General features: G+C 38.9%; 1 protein-coding gene across 6 annotated transcripts in view; it reads left to right on the top strand.

Moving 5' to 3' along the window:
* The window catches only part of LOC140480614 (DNA-binding protein SATB1-like), a 129,462-nt gene that overhangs the window by 37,089 nt on the left and 78,421 nt on the right, over positions 1-13,952 (top strand). For all 6 annotated transcript variants that reach the window (XM_072575723.1, XM_072575728.1, XM_072575724.1 and 3 more), the window contains one exon: positions 8,737-9,200. In XM_072575723.1, coding sequence (XP_072431824.1) covers positions 8,737-9,200 — 464 coding nt within the window. The remainder of the gene's footprint in view (positions 1-8,736; positions 9,201-13,952) is intronic.

Genomic DNA, 13,952 nt, shown 5'->3' with positions numbered 1-13,952 from the left:
ACTTGACCTTATACAATGCTTATTGTCAGCACTTGTACGAAAGTGAATGTAGAAGTTCTGTTATCTAGTATTGTCAATCCTGCACCCTTGAGACCAAAAGAGTGGAACATCAGAATAGTGAATTGAAGGGGCATTAGTTCAAGTGCTTCATGGTCTAAAATAACACTGGTTTAGACACTATGGTGAGATAATGAAAAACCCTCCAGAAATTATGACATTTTCTCTGTAGTAAATTTTGTCCTTTTTTTGTATTATTCTGAGCAACTCAGAACTGATATTTTTATAGTAATTATTTCTCATAGCCTCAATATTATTCATCAGAGTGCTGAACTACAAGAGGAAAATTACCGTATTAGGACCAAGAGGTGAAGCAACACTTTTCAGAATAATTCACAGCCAAAATGATCATTGTTAACAACTGGAATCAGCAATTATGATGAAAAAATGATTGCAGATGCTTTTTCAGAATCAAACCCCAAGGGTATTACATAACGCACAGTAAATAAATTATGTGGACATTTTCTATCTGAAGTAAAGCAACAGCGAATTTTCCGATAATTCAATAAAATAGCAGTATTTTAATTAAAAAAAGAGAAAGTACTTTTGGCTATGCTTAAGCTATCAGGAAAACGGAGAAAATATTCTGACAGTTAGCACCCTAAAAGGGATATTAAAACCCAAAATATCGCTCATCAGTAATTCATGGGGGTTGCAGGAAGACCTTTGTATAAATACAGTGACATTATGAAAGTAATGCATATATGTTTTGTCAGTAATTGTTTGTGCTTGGAGTTCCAGATTAATAAATAAGTGAAGGTGGCATAAAAAAGATGAAGCTCTTTGCTGGATCTAGAATGTAATACTTTTTACCGTTAACCATTTAGTTCACAGAAAGGGCTTTTGGGCTTTTGCCTGAAAATGTTCTAATATGGCTTGAAAATATTGATGTAATCCAAATCCTGACTTCTCATTCAGGATTTCTAAATTTCACCATTCTGGGAGGATTTTATGAAGCCAGTAATAGCAAGAAATGCAGCATGTGGAGTGATAAGTTGTGATGCAGAGATAAAATCATGGGTACGTTTGTGGCATATCAGACCTCACAGCGGCCTGTGGGGTTTGCACTTGCAATGTAGCATGGCATGAATTCACATTTACCTAAAATGTACTTCTAATCATGTCCTGCCTGCAAAATAAAGTAAGTGGCTCATGGGAATCTTGTCATTCCTGGTTCATGTTTGTTTAAGAGTGTTGTGCACCAATTGGTATTGTGCAGCTGACAATGAGGTCAGTTTTTTGGAACAGGGAGGGGAGGAGGAAAATGGCAGGCTCGGGACCAACAAAGTTGAATCAGTGGTGGGGTGGGATGGCATGTGGAGTGTGGTCAGGAACTTCTAGGGAGGGATCCAAGGGACACCAGAATGTGGGATGGGGCCGTACAAAAGTGAAGTGGAAACATCCTGGTTATGAATGGCTGGAGCTAGTCAGTCAAAACAAATAAATGAAAAACTAAACGAGTGGTGTCAACACTGATCAATTGTAGGTCCATCACAGGGTGTTAAGCTGTCAGAGTCCTTATAGAGGTTTGACTTTACCTATAACAGGTACAGACTGAGTGTGATCTTGGACAATGTTGTTTATATTGCAATGGAAGACCAGCTGAACCTGTAAGTTCAGCAAAGTCCCACATAATGAAAAGTCCAACACTGCACACTTACAAGAACATCTGAGAGTGAATGCAAATTAAATGGTTGTTCCTTCCACAATATAGGATGTCCTTAACTTCCCTATCAGTGTCGAACATAAGGCATGCCAATTGATTTAATTTATTGATCTCCACAAATACTAGTGATGCACACCTGAATAAAGTGAAACCCCATATAATGTGAAATATTTATAATGGAATTTAAATTTTAAAAAGTACTTGAGTCACCTTTATGCTTAGAATTCATATACTAATAGCAATGGAGTTGGGCAGAAAGCCTCAGGCCCACACTTACAGCCCACCCACAGCTGCAGCATTGCAAACTGATGGCATGTTTCACCACGGAAAAGCTTTCCAATTGTGGAATTGCAAGGGTCTCCCATATATGCTGCTTGTGCATTAATTTTAATTGTAATGGTGTGGAAAATGGAAAAAAAAAGGAAGGGAACAGAAGTAAGACACCCTTCCAGTTCCATTGTCAGTCTTGGCAAAGCCGAACCCTCTGAATTTGCTGGATCTCAAATGGTAAAATTGATATGATTGGTAAATCCAGATAAGAACTCGTTACAATCTCTGCCATGACAGATGTGCCACCCACATTTCATAGTTAAACCTAACTGGAGAACAAAAGGTTTTGGAAATGCACAGATTCCTCAGTAGTTCCCACAGTCCACTTTGTATGCTATTTTGAAGATGGTGGTAATGGCAGCATCTCTGAGATCAACAGTGATTTCCTCTTTGTCCCAGATTTTCAAGAATAGTTGATGGAGATGGGAGGTAAGCTTTACTCTCCTAAGTTCACTGGAATCCTGTCTGCTTCTTCAGCTTTTCCATTCTTCATATGTCTAATGGTGGCTTCAAATTCTGCCATATGAGAAGGGCATCTAGGGCCATCTTTGATGGGGAGTTGAGGACTTGCTCAAACATACCTTCATCAATGACTCTATTCTGGTTTAGGAGTTCTTTGAAGCATTCTCTCCATTGGAGGCTGATGATTCTTCTGTCTCTTAAAAGGGTTCCATCCTTACTCCACACCAATTTGAAACCAAGAGTGTTGTCTCCTTAAATTGCCATGGAGGTACTGAAGAAGCCCTTGTTAGCAAGGATGTACAGTTCCTTAGCTTTCTCAGTCTAACATTGCTTCTTGATTTCCCTTGCTTTTCTTTGTAACTCCGCTGTTGCTGTTTGATGAGCTCTCCTGTCTGCCTCGTTAGTAATATTGCTTTGCCAGCCATGGAGATCTTCCCCCTTTCTTGTCAATCACATCTTAGATGATATGATCATTCTTGTTGAACCAGTTTTGGTGTTTTCTGACCTTGTAGCTAATGGTTTATTCACAATGTGAGGTGATGGCTGTCTTCAGCTCTTTCCATATTTCCTCCACTCCATTTAAATTTTGTGAAGACATTGTTAGAAGTTCAACAGTCTGCTTGGCTGTTGAATCCACTTAATGTTGAGCATTTATCTGAACTGTTTCTTTGTTTTCAGCTGCTTCCAGTGGCATTTGATGGACATTAAGGAGCAGATGAGCCAGTGGTCTGTACAACAGCTGTCTGCACTGGTCATCATTTTGGTTAATGAAGATGTCCTTTAGGTCTCAGGGTCAAATGATGACGTCGTCAATCACATGCCAGTGTCTTGATTGTGAATATCTCCAAGAAGTCTTGACCTTGTCTTTTTGGTTAAACAGCGTGTTGGTGATGACCAGCTGGTGTTCTGTACATTTGGTGAGCAGGAGAATCCAATTGGTGCTGCAATTGCTAACTTCTTCTTTTCCAATAGTTTCTTTTCAGAGTTGGGATTCCTTTCCAACCTTGGCATTGATGTCTCAAAGGAGGATAATTTTATCTTCCTTAGGGATGTTGGTGACTATGGTGTCCAGAGTAGAATAGAAGCCCCTATTCATGTTCATCTGTAGCATCAAGAGTTGGACAGCAGGCATTCAGGACCATTGTCTGCTGGTTAATGGCAAGTTGGAGTTAGAGAGTTGTGAGGCAATCATTGATGCCAACAGGCAGCTCACAGTCAATTGGCAAGTTCATTCTTGATAATAAATCAAATTCCATGCATCCTGGGCTGATCCTCAGGTTTTCCTGTCCAGGTGAAGTTCTAACCACCACCTTCTTCCCTCAGCTGCCCTTCATCTGTGGTGTCAATGTTGAAGTGCCTGAGGCAAACAGGGCAGTTCTTCTTTCTGAATGACTGTTTTGCTCATTGTCCATGAGGGATCATACATTCCTTGTTTTCAAGATTAATTATCACTTTGGTTTACAGACTGTAGGTAGATAGACCCACTGGATTTGGTTTACCATCCAGGTTGATGAGGAATCAGACTACTTTTTACAACACCTTTTCAATCCCCTTCCCCATGTGGGGTGAGCAGAATGGGTCCTAAAGAGGACTGCTCAGTCATGAAGAAAGCTGTTGAAACATTCTGCTGTTCCTATTCCAAGGCGTAATGACAGAGTCACACTCTGCCTACAAGCCAGCATGACGCTAGGGCTTTCAGGTTTCACAATCTTGTGTGTGTGTGTGTGTGCATTGGGGTTGGAGGGGGGGAGGTGTAATCTCTAACCTTGCATAGGGAATCTTTTAATATGGGATTGCTGTTGCACATCAACAGACACACGGAAGGAAGATCCAGTTCCAGGTAAGGAAACCTTAATGATTGGGGATCTCTCTACTACTGCTGCAGCCTTCATCCATCATTGCAGATGATGATATCTCACAGGTTTCTTTTACCTGGATCACCATTTTGCATTGCACTTTGTCTGGTTCCTTCCCTCCCATCTTAATGTCATGGCTGGCCATGCCAGGAGTCGAGAACCCCTGCTGGTATTGCTGTTATGATCAAAGGAACACTCAAGCCTCTCCACCACAGCAAGGTGACATTCCATGGTTCCTCATAATCCTCAACTCCTCACTATCTTCAAAGATATATCTACCTCTTCTTCAAATACTTGGTGATCTAGCTTTCCCAATATTCTGTGGTTGAGAATTCTAGACACTTGCTACTCTCTGGGAAAAGAAATTCCTTCACATCCCAGTCTTAAACAAAATTCTATAACATCCTGTGAAGGAATTAAAAACAAAACCTGAATTGTTTAGTCATTCTTGATTAACCATCCCAACACCCTGTTCAGCTGTAACAAAACATTCTTGTGTTTAAACCCCAACCACCTGCTACAAAGGCGAAAATTCCATTTGTCTTAATCACTTGCTGCACCTACATGCTAACTTCTTGTGTATCATGCATAAGAGAACCAAGATCCCTCTGTGCTTTTGTTTATTGGAGTCTGTTTCAATTTAAATAATAGCGTGTCTTTGGTTCTTTCCACCAAAGTGCATGGCCCCACACTTTCATACATTAAACTCCATCTGCCAAGTTTTTGCCCACTTACATCGCCTATCTAAATCCCCTTGCAAACCTCTTGTGTCCTCATCGCAACGTGCTCTCCCACTTATATTTGTATATTCAGCAAAGTTGGATGCATTATACTCTGGGTTCTCCTCCAAGTCATTAGAATAGGGAGTAAACAATTGAGGCCCTACAACTGATCCTTATTGCTGTCCTGACTTTGTTTTCTATCTTCAGTTCTCAATTCATGCTATACCTTACTCTCAATACCGTGAGCTCTGACCTTGTGCAATAACCTTTATGTGGCACATTATTGAATACCTTCTGGAAGTCCACATGAACTCCATGTCGTGGCTTTCTTTTATCTTTATTTTTTATCTACCCTTTATGCAATCTTTCCACCATCTCATGGGATGAACATTGCCTGAACTGGAGAAGGAATAGTTATGAAAGAGCCAGCCATTTTGAGCTTCTCCAACAAGATCAGGTGGAGGACATTCACAAACTGCACTAACAAATGAACACTTAATGGAAGAAATCCTTCAATTAATTTAGTAGTTCCTAAACTTATCTTAAAAGCAACCTGTCACCTCTGTTCAGATGCTAAGAATCAGCTGAAGATTTAGACCTCACTACATTTCTAAAGGTTTATTTCGAGCGGTGGAAAGAAAATTCAAAAATCCAGATGACCCACTTACCCTATCTTCAAACAACACTTGCCCCATCTGTGAACTCAGCATTGGACTGGATAGTTACCTCAGGAGCCACAACTCTGAAGTAGAAAGAAGTGATTCTTAGGCCTGGAGTGCTGCCAAGGAAGGTGACGGCGAGAGGACATGCTTTAATTAGACATGGAAATTGTGTTGTGAGGGGCTAGAGTGAAATGTAAAATAAGATCAGTGGCAAAGTGTGAAAATCATAAGCCAGAAAAGTAAGGAAGAAATTGTATATGGTTCAAAGTTTCAGACACATGGGACAGTAGAATAGGGTTCTAGGGAACTGAAATTAAGCAAGTGCAGGTTTAGAGAAGGAAGAATAGTGGGATGGAGGCATATTGACAGAGCAGATGGAGTTGGTAAGTGAAACAGGTTTGATAGGTGAGGTTTGATAGGTGTTGGGTAAGGAGAGCATAATAAGAGGCCAGATGACAGTCAAAGTTTCAAGTGTCTGGCCTGGAAGTATCTAGATTCCGGCCAGTGAGATAGATGTTGTTGTCTTGGGAGCAGCATCTGCTCAATCAAGATAGTTTGACAGTGGGAACTGCAGAGGACATCAGAGTTGGAAGTAGTAACTCCGGTATAGTTAGTCCAGAATGGTCAAGGTTTAGATGGACTTGAAATGAGGTTTAGAGAACACAGAGGAAATTAGAAAGAGGTGAGGGGAAAAGAATGGAAAAAAGACACAGAAGAGGAAGAGGACAAGGAATGAAAAGCAAGGGAAATTTTAATATGCCAGTTTTGCAAAATGCAGTCAGTCTCAGGGAAAGCTCTTGATTGCTGATATATTAGAAACTGAAATTGGTAGGGAAATGAGAGTTTAATGGAATTAGACATCCGAGCATGGGCTGAGAAGTGGGGTGGGGGTTTTACAATAGTAACGGAAAGAGTACCAGCCATCTTCCTGCCACTGTGCTAGTGAAGGTGGTAGACACCCCTCCTGTCCAAAAGTCAAATTAACTGTTTAAATGGCCAATTTGCATCTTTCCTCACTGCCGGCAATACCTGGTAGCAACGTGGGAGATGGGGAAGCTTTCTATTTGAGCACGCTTTCACCCACAGAGGGAATTGCCACCTCCTTGTCAACAGCACAGGGTTTCAACCTCTCTGTCCTCACTATGTGGGTCCCTACAGTGAGAGGGCAAAGTGCTGATGAAGGGCTTATGCCTGAAACATTGATTCTCCTGCTCTTCGGTTGCTGCCTTAACCTGCTATGCTTTTCCAGCACCACACGTTTCGCCTCTACAGTGAGAACAAAGTTCTGGTCGGCGAGCTAGCTAACCTGTCAGTAACTTGCAAGGTTGAAAGCCCATGGATTAAAAGTTTTGCTGCATCAGGGGCAATTGGACTCAGGCTTTGGTCACACTGGGGAGAATTTGGGTCAAGACTGTGGCTTGGTCTCAAGTTAGCAATATCAAGGTCAAGGACCCATGAGGAGCTTGCACTCCAGGGAGCAGGACCAAAAATACACAGCTGGGAGAGTTTGATACAGAATAACTACCAGAGTAGGACAGTACAGTCTTCATCACTTTTTTAAAACAAATGGTTTATTTTTAATCCTTGCAACCTGAAAATAATCCTGGGGGAATTCAAGTAAATTCTGTTCCAGTGTCTGCTGAGCAGGGACACTCTTAGGGAGGGGCAAGGAGAAGAGAATGTTCCTGTGAGATGAACAGTAAGTACCATTATCTGGAAATTTAAAGCACATACAATTACTGTTAAAGGCAATAAATGAATTCAAAGACCTGGAATTTCCACTTGTCTTTGTTTATGTTTTGTTACAACTAACACAAAAGATTTTAAAGATTTGAAAATAAACTTTAAAAACATATTCTGCTGAGTGCAACTTGCGATTCTACGGTTTTTAGTCTTGGTTAAAAAGGAATTCAGACTAAAAGTAGGTGACTCCCACAAAACAGCTCCTCCCGCCTGGGTAAATTAATTACCATTGGGAGTCTCCACTAATTGTGCCTGTTTGCAGACTTTTGGATAGGCTCTGAAAATTTAGCTGAATCCTTTGGGTTCAAAGACGCCAATAGGAATGTTTTAAAATGTTATGAATGTTTTTTTTAAATGATATAAAATGTTTATTTCTTATGATGAGCCAATCTTCAGCGGAGTTATTCAAACATTATCATGATATTGCTCTTAAATATATAAATTCAAGCTAATTAAAGACATTTTTAAAAATACATTTTAATTTTAAGCTCTGGTTCTTGGCAGCTTGGTGTTTTGCTAATGCATCTGAGCAGAAACGTGGAGGAAGGGGAGCACTCCAGCATGGTGCAGTTTTAGATTCAATTTGCACTGGAGCTGCAAATTACATTTAAAGGAGAGATTCTACTTCAAGTTAAAGAATACATGATAACAGAAATTCAAAGAGATAGATTTGAAATTATTTCAATTCTTCCCATTCCTTATGTGATCATTCGAACATTTTGTTGACTGTGTATAGTTGTCTTTCTTAGTGGTTCCTCAGTGAAAGTAAATTGACCCATTTTCCTCTGGCTTGATTCACATATTTTATACCCTTTCAAATAGGGTTCAGTATGAGTGTTATTCATATGAAGTATGAACCAATCTGTTACAAGACATTTGCACATATGCAGATATAACATTGAAGGGTGAGCTTGATGGACAAATTATTAGACACTTGTTGTTTATGTAAAATTCAATCGTTAGTAAATAGCAGATATCCCATTGTAAGAAGATGCCCGTAGAGTTTTAGGACAGCGACGTAATACATATGCATGGCCTCTTTTATTGGTTGCCTCGAAGAATTGTAGAAAATTTAGCATAGTTCTATTAGTTACAGTAAAGTTTGTAATATTAATCCAAACTATAATTAATGGCAAAACATAATGAGCATTACGTACAAGACTTTTACTTTTAGGATATTAATGTTTGTCACTCAAATATGTTCATATTTCTGAAACTTATTTTCTTTGTTGCTCTAGCTGAAATGGAGACTATGTCTGAACTGTCTGTTTCTCAGCAAGGAACAAATCATGTTAACTTTGGATCACAAACAGTTCCTGGGAATGGTACTGAACTGCCCCAGCCACCATCACCTGCCCAGCTTCCACATAGTGGTCAGCCTGCTACCAGGCCCCAACTTTCCAATTTACATCCTGGACTTGTTTCGGCACCTCTTAGCCCACAGCTGGTGAATCAGCAGCTGGTTATGGCCCAGATATTAAATCAACAATTTGCTGTAAACAGACTCTTGGCACAGCAATCCCTAAATCAGCAATACCTGAACCACCCTCCTGTCAACCGGACCATTAATAAACCATTAGAACAACAAACTTCATCAAATGCTGAAGTGTCTTCCGAAATCTACCAGTGGGTTCGTGATGAGTTGAAGCGAGCAGGCATCTCCCAGGCTGTGTTTGCACGTGTGGCTTTTAATCGAACTCAGGTAAGACAAAAATATTCTTCTCTGTTGTATACTTAGCATTGCTGGTGCTGCCATTGCCGGAATCGATATGGTTCAGTTTGATTCAATTAAATTCTTGACGAGCTAATGTAGAGAAATGCCTTACTTTTCTAAAAGTTAGAACAGACTAGAGATCTTTGTGGATTCATTGATTTGCAGAATATGATGTACTTATTTTGGAAGATATAAAGCTTGGCAGCCCATGTTCTCATACACATAAATAGACAACATTAAAGTATTGATGACAGGATATTCATGATTATCTTTCTGAAGGACTAACAACATTCTTTTGCAATTTATTTAAATTCATCTTAGAATAAGTAAAGACTTTAAAATCAATTTGCGCTATTCTAGTAGTGCTGCACAAACCTAATAAATACTTTTTATGTACAATGCCCTGGTTATTAACGAGGACATTTTCTAGTTCCTCATACTAATTTGTTTAAATGTCTTTTTACTTCATGTTTGAGTTAATATTGTTAATTTGTTTGTAATACATTAAGAAGCCTGAAAAAAATTATACATCTTTTGAGAGATAAACAGTTCTTCCCATTTTTTGTTACTTTATTAGTGACACCAAAATTTGCAAAGAAAGTAATTGGGACATGTTGGTGGGAAATGTTCACAAAGCATAATAATAACTTGTGAAACCTACAAAAAATAACATCCACAGATATTTATTCTCACATGTAGTTTTGATTTAAATGTTTTCTTAGCCTTGGTAGTAATTCAGAGCTGTTGAAATTGTAAGTTCTTTTGATGTCCACACTTTAACTCGTACTTCTGAATATTTTTGGCATAAAATGGTGAGCAACTGCATCAGTTCTGTTTTTCGGCTTATGTTCACAAAGGATAATGTCTTGTTTTGTGTAACTACTTAAAAATATTTTAAAAATTATCACTGAATTTCACATTTTGGGATTGCATTATGTTTAGGATTGTAGAAAATGCTGATACCTGGGTTGTCACAAGGAAGTAATCTCATTGAATGTTTCAGATACCATTGTAAATGTTGATTGCAAAGCTCATAGTTTATATCATCCATTGCAGTCTATTGATGAATTACTTTGAAATCATTTTCATGTATCTGATATTTAAAATATCGGATATATCTATCAAGGAATGAGGGAAGTTTATTGCATTTGTACCTTTTGTTTTAATTGAAGCTGATGTCATGGTGGACATGGGTGGTTCTGTCCTTTCCAGTGACTATGGGATGATGTCCTTACTAAGGAACTGATGATGGTGATAATATTAGTGAAAATTTGCTGAGTAGTGTTTTATAATTGATTACCAGAAAGTGACAACAGTGTTGCAAATCGTTTCACATTATTTTAGCAAACGTGACAATGAGAGAGATATAGAGCTGAACCTAACTGAAAACAGAGGCATCTTTGGGATATGTAACAAGTTAAAGTGACAAAAATCTATTCCCCAGTCCAAACCACACGCCAGTTTCCTGAAAGCAAGACTTCAGGTAGCTGCCTTAAATAGGATATTTGATACATACCTCATTATGAGCAGCTTTTAGACCTTTACGGTTGTCTGCCTTCCCGAGCTGTGGCAATTTGCATGAGGCAAAGACTGGGTACATTCTGGAGAGAAGTGCCTGCCTTTGAGGCCCAGGTGCATGCCTCAGGAGCCTCCAGGATCAGTGTCTGCCCCAATAGTTTTCTTGGCAAGATCTCTCAACTTCCATACATCCCCTAAGCTCAACCATATTTCAGTAAGATTGCCTCCATTCTTCTAAACTACAGTGAGTACAGGCACAAAGTACTCAATCTTTCCTCATAAGACAGACCCTCCATATCTGGCATTGCCACTTTATCTTTCCTCAGATAAGAGGCCCAAAACTGTTCAGAGTATTCCAACTGTAGTCTGATTAGTGCCTTGTATAGTTTGAGAACACCCTTCCTACTTTTATACTTTATCCTCTTTGAAATAAAGGCCAACATTCCATTTGTCTTCCTTAATACCCACTGAGCTTGGATGCTAGTTTTTTTGTGATTCATAGCTTTCTTCTGTCCCATTGCTTTCTAAAGTATTTCTCCATTTAGGTAATATTCAGCTCCTCTACTCCTCCTACCAAAGTGTACAATTTGATATTTTCATTCACATATTCCACCTGTCAAGTTTTTTCTCACTCCTTTAACTCATCTGTATCTCTCTGCAGACTCTACGTGTCATCCTTACCAGTTGATTTGCCACGTATTTTCGTGTTATCTACAAACTTGGCTATAGAACATTAACTTTCCTCCTCTAAGTCATTAGCATATATTGTAAATAATTGTGTCCCTCACACTGATGCCTGTGGAACACCACTAGTTATGGGTTACCATCTTGAAAATGCCAAGAGTGTGCTGCTAGAAAAGCACAGCCTGATGAAGGGCTTATACCAAAATGTTGATTCCCCTGTTCCTCGGATGCTGCCTGACCTGCTGTGCTTTTCTAGCTCCATATTCTCGACTCTGATCTCCAGCATTTGCAGTCCTCACTTTCTCCATCTTGAAAATGCCCTCATCCCAATTTTCTAGCTTCTATTAGTTAGCTAATCCGCAATTGATGTTAACATACTACTTCCAACATGTCATATCTTATCAAGAAGCCTAATATCTGGTGTCTTATCAAATACCTTCTGAAAATCCAAATATATTACATTTACTACTTTCCCTTTATTTATCTTCAAATAGTTCTTTTAAATTTGTCAAGTATGAGTTACCCTTCATGAAGCCATGCTGGCTCTGCTTAATTATCTTATGTATTTCTAAATGCTGTGCCATTACATTCTTTATAATAGATTTTGACATTATTCCAATAACTGATGGTAAACTAACTGGCCTATAGTTACCTGCCTATTTGTCTTCTCTTGCTAGATAAAGGCAAAACATTGGCAGTTTCCAATCCTTTGGGAGTTTTCCAGAATCTAAGGATTGTTGGAAGATTAATACCAGTGCATTTACTATCTCTGTAGCTACTTGCTTTATTGTCCTAAGATGCATTTCCAAGGGACTTATCAGTCCTTGGCCCAATTATTTTTGGTTTATTTCCTCTCTTCCTTTTGCCCCTTGACTATTTAGCAATTTTGGAGTGATGTTAGTGGCATCTGATGTGAAGACTGAAGCAAAAGTATTTATTCAACTCCTCAGTTACACCTCAGTTCCCATCAACATCGGCCTCAAATGTTCTGTGACATATCTTTGTTTAACATAATTCAACATGAATGTTTAATTCTGCCACAAGATACTGTCATGTATTATCTGACATTTGTTGTTTCAAGGATATGACTGCAGGTATAGAGTTGACATCATTAGTCAATATTATATAAATTACGACTCTACGCTTGTAATAATTTATTGTGTTTCTCGATGTCTGTCATGCTTAATGTTAGCAAGTTGTGGCACTGCACAGCCATTTTCTTTCATTGCTGTGAAGATAATTAAACAAACAAATGAAGATTATCACAAATTGTGTAATAAAACCAAAAAAGTGACAAAATAAATATACAAAAATGTGTTCTAAAATAATTATTTTCACATATTTCCATATTTTAAATTGGAAAACAGTTTTACAATGGGAAAAAAATGTTGTAATTATATAGTCCATTTCATGTCACCATTCTTTCACTGTCACTGGGTCAAAATCCTCCCTAATAACATTTTGGGTGTAGCTACAGTGTGTGGCAGTGTGTAGCTACAGTAGTTCAAGAAGGCAGCATATCACCACCTTCTCAAGGGCAACTAGAGATGGGCAAAACATTCTGGCCCAGCCAGTGACAGCCATATCCCACGACAGAATACAGAAAACTATCAACATCCTAAAGGTTACCATTAATCAGAAAATGAACTGGACCAGCCACATAAGTGCTGTGTCTGTAACAACGAGTGAAAGGCTGGGAATTCTGTGGCGCATAATTCACCTCCTTTCTTCCCAAAGCCTGTCCACTGTTTAAAAGGCACAAGGCAGGAGTGTGACAGAGTACTCTCCACTGGTTTGGTGAGCACATATTCAACAACTGTCAAGAAGCTTGATACTATGTGGGACAAAGCAACACATTTGATAGGCACCCAAACCACTGCCTTAACATTCACTCTGTTCTCTAGCAATCTGCAGTGGAGTAGTGTGTAACATCTATATAAAACAATACAATAGTCATTAAGGCTTCTCTAAATTCAAAATAGACAAATTTTAATATTGAGAAAGACAAGGACAGTAAGTCCAAGAGAATACTGCCAAATTCCCTACAAAGCTACACATGATTCTGACTTGGATCATGTAAATGTTCCTTCATAGTAGCTCTGTCAAAACCCTTGACCTCTGTTCCAACAGGACGCGGTTTTCAAGAAGCCAGCTCACCCCCACCTTCTCAACAGCAATTAATGATGGGCAACAAATGCTGCTCTAACCAATAATGTTTCATACCCTGTGAACGACATGAAAAAAATAACAATTGAAAAAGCAGCAGTGAGATAAATGACCAGTTGACCTATCAAAGAGATATTACTTAATTGATAAAGATAGCCAGGATGCAAGGATAACTTCTCTGCTCTTTTCCAAATCATGTCTGGGAATTTTTTTGCATCTGTTTGAGAATATAAATGGAGCTTGGTTTAGTATGTCATGCATGAGGCAGAACCAACCGTAGTCCGTTAGGTCTTCAAGTGTTATTCTCCTGAATTAATATCTATCTATTATGTGGAGGTAACTATCGAGGGAGTATAATTTGTAATTTCAATA

Source organism: Chiloscyllium punctatum, chromosome 8 (assembly GCF_047496795.1).
Source record: "Chiloscyllium punctatum isolate Juve2018m chromosome 8, sChiPun1.3, whole genome shotgun sequence".
NCBI classification, from domain to species: domain Eukaryota; kingdom Metazoa; phylum Chordata; class Chondrichthyes; order Orectolobiformes; family Hemiscylliidae; genus Chiloscyllium; species Chiloscyllium punctatum.
Note: the sequence above shows the minus strand (reverse complement) of the source record. Positions and strands in the feature narration are given on the sequence as shown.